Source organism: Mus pahari, chromosome 9, assembly GCF_900095145.1.
Source record: "Mus pahari chromosome 9, PAHARI_EIJ_v1.1, whole genome shotgun sequence".
NCBI lineage: Eukaryota > Metazoa > Chordata > Mammalia > Rodentia > Muridae > Mus > Mus pahari.
The window spans coordinates 80800870-80811835 of NC_034598.1; the positions used below are offsets into that span (position 1 = coordinate 80800870).

Sequence of the window (10966 nt, forward strand, 5' to 3'; positions counted from 1 at the left end):
GGATACTCAGGGGACAGTCTTAGAGCAAACAGTTTGTTCCATCAACTGAGGAAGGTTTAGAACTGGTTCTGCTGGGTTGATTTCTTTGGCTCAGAAGTTCACCGCCTTGCTTCAAATTGAACCACAGGGAAGGCAGTCAAAGTGTATCAGTATCTCATACATGCTGCCTTGGTTCTTGGGATCTCTGGATTTTAAAAAGCAACCCAAAACCAGATGTGATGGTACATGCTTCTAATCCCAGGGAGATCAGGAGTTCCAGGTCACCCTCAGCCCAAGGATGGTAAGTTTGAGGCTAGCCTGTACTCTATGAGTCCCTGTCTTTAAAAAGGATTAGACTGAAATGTGGAGAATACACAGATTAAAACAAACTATTACCCAGGAAATAGAACATCTTGCAAGGTGGTTGTAGTGGACACCTTTTAATACCAGTACTTGGGAGGCAGAGGCAGGTAGATTTTTTGAGTTCAAGACTAGCCTAGTCTACAAAGTGAGTTCCAAAACATCCAGGGCTACATAAAGAAATCCTATTTCAAAAAACCAAAGGGGGAGTGGGGTGGGAAAGGAAATAGGAAATCTCCAATAATCTCCTCCATACAGAGCCACACCAGAGGTCCTTAGCCAGGCTGCCACACAGTGTTTGTGTCTCTTCGTGCAGCTTCCTGACTTCTGGATCAGGTTGGAATTAGGCCTGCCCTTATCAACCAGCTATGGAAGTAGGGGAAGATCATGAAACACAAACAGGGCCCTTGGGGCTATTTCCTAGAACTAGGAACTTTACTCCAGACACCTCCACCCCCACCCCAGTGACCTATGTCAGTCATCCTCCCTCATGTGTGACCTTCTACTTTTCAGGGGATGAATGACGGCGTAAATGCACAAGACACTGTTAGGTCAAGCAATTTTAATCAAGTTTATGGTCAGCTGCTAGGATGGTCCTGCACTAGCCTGGAAGTGCAGGAACAGTCTTCGCTGCTGTCACTTGTAAGGTGTCGAAGGTGGGACCCATTCATGAATCTTCTTTCTAGTGGTGGAATAAGGAACGTATTGCTCTGGAGTGGCAGACACATTGAATTTATGGTTTGTCCAGATGAATTTACGAGCAGTCGGTGGATGTGTTGTTGGAGGGTCATCTGTCATGCAGTGAAGCCAGCGGTGCCTGAAGAGGAGAAATCTGAGTTATGGTCAAAGTCAGACTGCAGCAGAGTTCATAGAATCCCTGCCCAGATGGCGTCACTAAGTCTCTAACTGAAGGCAGGCACTCAGCACCTGCTAGCTCTGGCCATCATCCTTACTAAGTCTCTCTAATTTAAGGCACCATCCTTTTTCAGTTACACCATTATCTTACGTATTACAAATACAGAAAAAAACTGCTGCGGAGTTATAACACAGTGTGCGTATACCATGGATCCTGACTAGATGTAAAGATATTACTCTAGAGTCGATTATAAAGAGTGTAAGTCAGTGTGAGAACTTATGCTCAGGTTACTCTGCCTCACAAAGCCTCAGACTGAAATTCATGAAGGTCCTGCTGGAGAAAATGGTTTCTACACGTCTTCAATTCAAGCTGGAGGCTGAACACCACAGAAAAAAATAACTTGTATTAAAAATACTAAATCATGGGACTGGGGACTTAGCTGGGTGCCAGAACACTTGCCTAGTTCTCTAGCCCTAGCGGGGATTGTTGAGGTTACAATGACAGTGACAAGCTGGGCAAGGTGTCATACACCTGCAATCCTGGTTGCTCCACAGGCTGAAGGATGCTCAAGCTCAGGAGTCCAGGCTAGCCTGGGTAACATAGGGGACCTGGCAAGCCTGGGCAACATGAGACCCTATCCTTTATAGTAAGCAAACCACACATTTACTATTCAAATGAGACTATAACAACACAACTATGTAAGTGTTACAATGTTGCTCAAAATACTCTACATTCTTTTTTTTAGAATGAACTGTCCTAGCACACAAGAAAACCAGTCAATACTGGATAGCAAGAACTAGTTGTTACCTTTAAAAAATTAAAAGGAGTATAGTCATCCTATTGTTTTATCTTTGTCTTTATTTTCTTAGGCAATTCTCAAGAGACATGTCATTACTGAAGGTACTGAGACTCAGAATGCACTGTAAAATGAGGAGGGTTCAGAAAGTGTTTACATGTTAATGGAATAAGAATATAATTTCCAGAGCGGAGGATGATCTTAGATACAGAGGGAGGGTCTGGCATGGATGAGGCATGGGTTGGAGCAACACTGTAAAACAAAATGAACAACAGCTTCCCAGTTACTCAGGAGGCTAGAAATGAACATGGCCATGGCGGTTGTTGGTCATCCTACAGTATTGAGGCAGAAGTAGGAGGATGAGATTCCAGATTAGTCTGGGCTACGTTAACGAAACCCTGTCTCAAACAAACAAACAAACAAACAAACAAACAGATACATAAAACCATAACTTGAAATTCCTAAGTATTTTGGCTTCAAAGGATATCTAATTAAATTTCAAGCAGGGCAAATACGGGTTAGCGGGCAAAGGTGCTTGCCACCTCGCTGACAGCCTGAGTTCAATGCCTGGAACCCACATGGGGAAAGGAGACACTGATTCCTCAGACCATGAACAGCCTCAGCAAGCATACACACACACACACACACACACACACACACACACACACACACACACACACATACTTTAAAACCTGGCTCAATATGGAGTAGAAATGGAAGAGCCCAGTAATAAGAAAGCACTCCAAGTTTAAGAGACAAAAAAGCAGCAGAAAGCCAAGTAGAAAATTTACATGGGGAGAGGAAGGAGAGGGAGAAGCCGTCACATCAGATCTCTTAAGACCCTGGAGCCCCCTAAGAGGAGAAAGAGCCACAGCACTAGAATCGTAGCTCCAGAGAAGAGAAGAGAAAAAGGTTTTACTTCAATGGGCAAACAGGAAAGCTGAGCACATTGCTAGGTAGGACCAGTGGCCAGCAGTAACTGATGGGCTCAAATGAGCAGCTGGCCAAACGCAGTAGAAAGGAAGAAAGGAAGGAAGGAAGGAAGGAAGGAAGGAAGGAAGGAAGGAAGGAAGGAAGGAAGGAAGGAAGCAGAAGCCTGTACAAGCTGGATTGGTACCTATCATCCTATCATACATCCTCTAGAGCAGTGGCTCTCAACCTCTCTAATGCTGTGACCCTTTAATACAGCTCCTCATGTGCTGACCCCCTAACCAACCATAACATTATATATATATATTTGAGATAGGGTTTCTCTGTATAGCTCTGGCTGTCCTGGAACTCACTTTGTAGACCAGGATGGCCTCGAACTCAGAAATCCGCTTGCCTCTGCCTCCCGAATGCTGGGATTAAAGGCATGAGCCACCATGCTCGGCCATAACATTATTTTTGTTTGCTATTTTAACTGTAATTTTGCTACTGTTGTGAATATTTAAATACCTGTGTATTCTGATGGTCTTAGGTGACCTCTGTAAAAGGGTTGTTCAACCCCAAAAGAGTCACGACTTTCAGTTTAGAACCAAGGCACTAAAGGCAACAGGATTACTCTCGTGACTGGGACCCACCCCGGGACTAGTTAACAACATCTGGAAAGCCTTGCAGCTGCTGGTTGTGAGCCAGGCTCTGGCATTACTAAGAAGAGAGATTAGCTGTCAAAGCAAGCCTGTTACATCCCAAGGGTTTTCTGTGAGTTTAAGACACGGTGCAAAGAGTTGACTTTCACCTCACTGAGTCAAACTAAGTAATAAGGAAAACCTTTTTTCAATTAATTGCTTTTGAGACTGCTGAAGGTTAAAGTGATATTTAAGAAATCACAGTCCAAAGCTTGCAAATGCCTGTTTGGTTACTTAAGTGAGAAATTGAAGAGTTCACAGAAAATGCAAGAAAAATCATTTTTATTGTAACTTATAAAATGTGAAATCCTTGCAAGGATATGGTAAGCATCAGGAAATAAGTAAGCAACAATCAGCTGGATGTGTGGTGCACACCTTTAGTCCCAGCACTGCGGAGGCCGAGGTTGAGGCCGGGGGGGGGGGCAGAGAGAGGAGGGGTAGAGAGAGAGGCAGAGAAAGGCAAAGAGAGAGGCAGAGAAAGTCAGAGAGAGAGGCACAGAGAGACAGGGAGAGGCAGAGAGAGACAGGGAGAACCAGGGAGAGGCAGAGAGAGACAGGGAGAACCAGGGAGAGGCAGAGAGAGACAGGGAGAACCAGGGAGAACCAGGGAGAGGCAGAGAGAGGCAGAGAGAGGCAGAGAGGCAGAGGCAGATGGATCTCTATGATTTTTGAGTCTAGCCTGGTCTACAGAGTGTGACCCTGTCAAAAAACAAAACAAAACAAAACAAAACTCAAAACATGCATGCACAAATGCATACACAGTAATTATTTCAACAGGATACAAAGAAATAAGCTGTTTATAGCCTGCCAGGCTAATATCACAACCCTTCTATTTTTGCTATGAATATTAAATAAAAGGGGGAAATGGTACCTTTTAGATTTCTACACCAAAGTATTTTACTTGCAAAGTATTTTTAATTAATGGTCATACTGAATGACTTAAAGATGCCAATGTTCTAAGAGACTTGTCTACAAAATTGGTGACTGGTGTTACCTAAACAGTAAGAGAACCTTGGCAGAGTCCATAAAACTACAAATAAGGATACTGGCAAAAAGCAGAAAAGTTACAAAGCCCAAAGGAGAATTTTTATGAAAAGATATAACATTAGGGAAAAATCAATAGTCAAATGTACCGGTGTATCAACAGAATTGGAAAAAAAAGATATTAAATAATGATTACTTTCATCCTGCCCACCCCATGGGGTTTAAAAACTCAAACATGGTTTTACAGGACGGCCCACTCCAAGCTTGAAAGCACAGGCATTTCTACTTCTCAATTGTCCTGAATTACATCCTCAGCAGGTTCTCTGTCATGATGATGTCATTCTAAAATCAGCTGGACAGCCACCCCAGACAACTATGGATGCTGGGGACGGCCAGGAAGATTGTCATTAGCAGATATCAAATGGTAAGTCACAAACAGAAAGTATAGAAACCGGCAGAGAAGCACAGCAGACAGGAAGACTCCAGCCACAGCAGGCGCAAGTCAACCAAAGGAAGGGCTGGCTTGCCACATCATTGGGGAAAGCAAGAGTCTCCACATACTGCTAAAATGAATTTGTTTAAAAAAGGAATTTAAGATAGATTTCCCATTACACATTAAAAAATTCATTCCAGATAGAGTCAAAGTACTTAGAAATACCAAGAGACAATTAACCTTCTAAAACAAGTATTTGAGAGATGATACGCATCTAAAGTGTCTCAGTAAATGTACGGTTTATTTAAAATACTCCCTGGAATCATAAGATGTGTAGATCACATGGACTTTGACAGAAACACAAAGGCTTCTTCCCAGCTGTGTAGGCCATGTGTGCTCTACTTAGTCCTCTTTCCTGTAGAAATCTGCCTTAAGGAAAGGGGACACCTGAGCCAAATGCTATGTGCAGGATGCTCATCATAGCTTTAGTTATAGTAGTGAGAAAATGGAATGAACAAAGCCAAGAATAAAAGGGAATTCTTAAATTACCCATGCTGAAGCCACTGGACTGAACTCTCACTATAAATTACAGTATAGACGATCACTTGATGACCATTTGTCACATTTTAAGGTTTAAAAGCAGGTTGTTTGGTTAATTTTTGCAACAATCCTCAGACAGCATTTATAAATCATGAGCATTGTTCTAAGCATGTAAAACACCATTAGTTCGCTGGATAATTAACTAATTAACTAGAGACTGTACCTCTACTATGATTAGTGAGGAATCCAGCGCACAGACTTTACATGGTTTGTCCAGGGGGCAGAGCAAAGAGAGTGATTATCCAAACAGGGAAATTCAGTTTCTCTAGCACCTCCCCCCACCCTCACCCCCACCCCCAGGCAGCTCACATCTGCCTGTAACCCCAGCAGGAGGGGATCTGACACTCTATTCTGGCTTCTGTAGGCACCTATATACGTGGCTGGCTATGGCTGTCAGGCAGACACCCACCCACACCCCTAAAAATAACATTTTGGACTTGGATTTATGGGTCAGTGGTTAAGAGAACTCCTTATTTTTGAAGAGGAAGCAGGTCTGGTTCCTAGCGCCCATGTGGTGGGTTTAACACCAGTTCAGGTGACCTGATGCTCTTCTGGCCTCAGCAAGCACCTGTGTGCATCTGGAGCACATAAACTCATGTATGCACAAATGCACATAAAAATGAATAACATTAAAAATTTAAATATGTTAAAGAGTAAAGCCAAAAGGATCTATGTACATAGAAAAGGAGATCAGAATGAAAGGTTATCAAAATGTTACTAGTTATTGTTTCCATCTGGTGGGACAATAGGCTATTTATTTCTTTTGTTATTTTCTGAAGCAAACATATTACTTAATAAGAAAAAATGAAGCATATTAAAAAGACATACCATAGCAGAAGATGGCCTAATTGGCCATCACTGGGAAGAGAGACCCCTTGGTCTTGCAAACTTTATAAGACCCAGCACAAGGGAAGGCCTGGGCCAAGTAGTGGGAGTGGATGGGTAGGGGAGCAGGGGCGGGGGAGGGGGTATAGGGAACTTTCGGGATAGCATTTGAAATGTAAATAAATAAAATAAAATAAAATAAAATAAGACATACCGTTTAACAAACCAATTTGGGAAATGGTTTATAAATCCTACCCAAATCTTCTGTCATGACTCTGAAATTATAAATAGATTCTAATGACTTCCAGTCTCATTTCATCTCACTTACGGTGCCATTTAAACCGCACTGCTTCCTTTAAAGCACGCAGATGTTTTAGTGGTAGACAGATAGTTTCTCTCAGTCTGCCTTAATGAATGCTTTCCTAGGCCATTTCTACAATGCAATGCCTTTCACTACCGGTCACACAGACATGTTGAAAGTATCTGTTTATGAAGTTTACTATTTGTAATATATCCAGAATATGTCACAGTCAATGATAAACTATAAAAATCTACAACAAAGATTTTTTTTTTTTTGAAATTCTGGACATTGGCAATAAGAACAGCTCCTTGTTTTAAATAACCCTAGGTTATTTGTACACCCCAGGTATAGAAAATTCCATTAACCTTTCTTTGAAACTATAAGAATCCTGTTTGCATTCCTATAACCCCAGCATGGGGGCTTACAAGCAGAAGGGTTACTAGTCCAGTGCCAGCCTTCTGTTGCATAGCAAGCTTCGGACCAACCTGGGCTCCATGAAACCTTGTATCACCCCAGCATTTAGGGGGCTGAAGCAGGAGGATGGTGAGTGGGTGGCCAGCCTTGGCTACATAACAGATCCAGTATTTCTTAAAATAAAAAATGGTAGGAAAAAAAAATCTAATCATTCAGTCTACAGTTTCTTAGAACATAATCTTTTAATATGATTTTCTGGTCTGAAAACAAACATTAAGGGGACCTATTTTAAGCAAGGTGTAGTGGCATGAGCGTTTGTCCCAGGACAGGGACAGTGGCAGTGGTGGTTGATCTCTGTCAGGTCTTGGAGAACATGGTCTGCATAGGTGGTTCCAGGCTAGGCGGAGGAGCCCTGGAGAGATGGCTCAGCAGGGGAGAGCGCCTCGTGCTGCTGCAGAGGACCCCATCCCCTTCCCAGCACCCACAGGGAGGCTCACAACGTCTGTAACTCCGGGGAATACGGCATCCTCTCCTAGCCTCTAAGTTAGAAGGTGCACCTACATACATGCAGGCAGATCAGTTATACATGTAAAATAAAAATAATTTTAAAAACACAAAGAAGTGCCATTTGCATTAAGTACTTAAATGATCATTAGCCGGGCGTGGTGGTGCACCACTTTAATCCCAGCACTTGGGAGGCAGAGGCAGGCGGATTTCTGAGTTCGAGGCCAGCCTGGTCTACAGAGTGAGTTCCAGGACAGCCAGGGCTACACAGAGAAACCCTGTCTCGAAAAACAAAAAACAAAAACAAAAACAAAAACAAAAAAAAACATTATATCTAAAAATAGTGATTGCTTCAAAGAAAACATATCTATCTTCATTTGGCAAACATTTACCTATAAGCTACTATGTGCTAGGAAGCTTTTTAGGCTGGTATCTGAAGAATCAGACAAGAAATTAAAAATACACAATAAATGCTAAGCACTTATCTGAGAATTCCATGAGTTCTTTTNTTTTTTTTTTTTTTTTTTTTTGAACTACAAAAAAATCATTCTGAGTGAGGTAACCTGGACCTAGAAATACAAATCCGGTCCTTTGCATATATATCATGGCTTCCAGTTTGGTGTTCTGATGGGACCCCTGAGTGTGCAAACAAGTGGGTCTCTGTGTCTGTGTCTGGGCTCTTCTCCTCCTCTTCGTCCATCTTGCCCTATTCTGCTAGTTTCTGTTTTATCTCACTCTACTGTATTATCGCCCCTTGGAAGCTTCTTTGCTTTCTAATGAGAGACAGAAGGGGTGGTCAGGACGGAAGGGGCGTGGGAGGAGCTGGGAGGAGGAGGGAAAGTGTAATCAGGATACCCTCTATGAGGGAAAAAAAACCATTTTCAATAAAAGGGAAAATGAAAACAAAGATGCTTGGCAGAGGTGGGGGTCAGTGGGGGTGGCAGAGAGGGAGCTCGGGCCTCGTCCCATCCCTCCAGGGCAGCATGGGATGGCAGCATGGGATGGCAGCATGGGAAGCCACACTTACTAAAGAAAGCATGCGAGCTATGGTGGTCTACACAGACAGCTCATATGGAGTTGTGCTCACAGTTTAAGAAAATGACAGTCAGAGGCCACAGGGAAATGTAGGACCATGCTCGGGGCTGGAATGCACGGAGATCCTTATGGACCAAGTGAGGAGATGGGACCTGTCTTCTCACTATGAAAAGAACACAGAAGGCCAGCATGTGGTGGCAGAAAAAGAAAAGAGGGGACTGGGGCAGAGCCTCATGAGTGCTTGTCTCTCATGCATGAGCTCCCAGGTTTGATTCTGAAAATTCAATTAAAATAATGAGCAAAACCTCCAAATATAACACAAAAAGCCCAGTAGTGGAACAAGAGCGAAGATGACTAACGCCCAGTGGGACAGTCCTGGACTGGCACACACAGGCCCTAAATCCAATCCTCAGCTCAGGAAATAACCAAAACCCCAAACCAACCACCAATACCCCATAAGGCAGGCAACGGCAGTCGTCAAGAATGTAACCAGACCATTTGGGCTGTTGTTACCTGTGCCTTGGATTTGAGTAAGAGTCTCTGGTCAGATGTTTGCCATGCTCAGAGAAAAGCAGCAGGGCTGCAGAGAAGGCTCGGCTGCTGAGGCCTTGCTGGAAAGCCTGAGGCCTGAGTGGGACCTTAAAATCCACATAAAGATGGAAGGAGAGAACCGACCTCACAAGCTTGTTCTCTGGCCCCATATACTCCTTGTAACACACACCCATCCCCCTACCTCACAGCACCCCACTGTACACAAATAACAATGAACACACAATTTCAAAAAGAGAGCAGGGGAGGGGGTACAAAAGGGTGGGTGGATATGTTATCAATGGCACAAGTATGAAAACAGAACAGTTTATGCTGAGGACGACACATTAATAAGAGTTTAAAAGGAAGCAAGGCAGGAACAAATAGTTGGCAGATCTTAGATGAGTGGAAATGACCCTTAAGTTCTGGCTGAGCAATAAGAACTGCCTATGTGATCAGAGCACTGACTTGACAACCTCTTCACTGGGTATTTGACAGACTGGGGAAAATTAAATATATTAAATTTATAGATGTAACCTAACTAAAATGCTTAAAATAATGTAATGAATTAAATTTGTAAATAGATATAACTGTTTAGGAGAATTTAATCCTTTCCATTAGAGTTTATCAAACATTCATCAAGGAACAAAAGAAAATGATTATTCTTTATTTTTATGCAGAAAGTATTCAATTTACTAATCTTGTTATTCTGCTTATGAGCTAAGCCTCAAGGCTTAAGAAGAACTACAGTTTAAGATTTACAGCTGCAATAAATGGGATGTTAATTTTAAATACAAATTGCCATTGTACAAAAGCCTCCAGCTACTGGAACACTGACTGACAGGCAGAATGTTGCTGAGATGCAGGAAGTGTCTGTGAATGGGGGAGGAAACCGCAAACTACATGCATATGTCACAAATACAAATGCTTATTATTTATAACCACAAGCATTCTTCTACAGAGGATGTGACAGTAAACTACCATCTCTTCTCTCCACTGGGATTCTTAGGGGACAGAGGTAGCAGCTTCCCAGGAGGCTGAAGCAGGAGGATCCCCTGAACCTACCAGTTCAGAACCAAGCTAGGCAACACAACAAGATCGCCTCTCTCAAAAAGAACACATTTCTTCTCTATAAAAGCCGACCCATATCCGTGGACCAGGTGAGGGGAATCCTACGGGTGTCCGTTCAAAAGCCAAGGAATTCTGAGTGTACTTCTGGTTGCACTGCGTGCCTCTCGATTGCCAGGTTTCTCTAACAGTCACACCTTGCAAGCTGGCTATGCTCTGTTTTATGTCTTTGTGGAGCTCCAGATTGAAGTCAGGGCCCTGTGCAGGAACACAAATGCTCTACCCTGAGCCACCCACCACTACCTACCTCTCCTTCTCCCAGCCTGTTCACCTGTCTGACTACCTTTATGTCTTCTCTAATCCCTGACTCCCTGGTACACGGCACTATGCAGCCCAGGCTGGTGTACTTAGTCCAGGCCAGCCTTCAACTCCTGAGTCTTCTTCTTCTCCCACCTCCCTACTTCTGAGCATACAGGCACGGACCACCACAACCCACTGCAGCTTTTCTATGTCTGTGAACAGCCTCACTCAGCGATCTGATCCAGTGAATCACTCTTGACTCTCCTCTGTCCACCCCACCTCCTACACACACACCTTTCTATGATCTTCTTTAAAAACAATAAAAACAACAACAACAAAGAAAAACTAGAACACAGGCCAACAGGAGGGAGGG

General features: G+C 43.2%; 1 protein-coding gene across 1 annotated transcript in view; it reads right to left on the reverse strand.

Moving 5' to 3' along the window:
- Window positions 1-883: 883 nt before the first annotated feature.
- Window positions 884-10966, reverse strand: part of Ndufa12 (NADH:ubiquinone oxidoreductase subunit A12) — a 22277-nt gene continuing 12194 nt past the window's right edge. Inside the window, exon 4 of the mRNA XM_021205366.2 lies at window positions 884-1156. Within this exon, the coding sequence (XP_021061025.1) occupies window positions 976-1156 (181 nt within the window). The 3' untranslated portion in view covers window positions 884-975. The remainder of the gene's footprint in view (window positions 1157-10966) is intronic.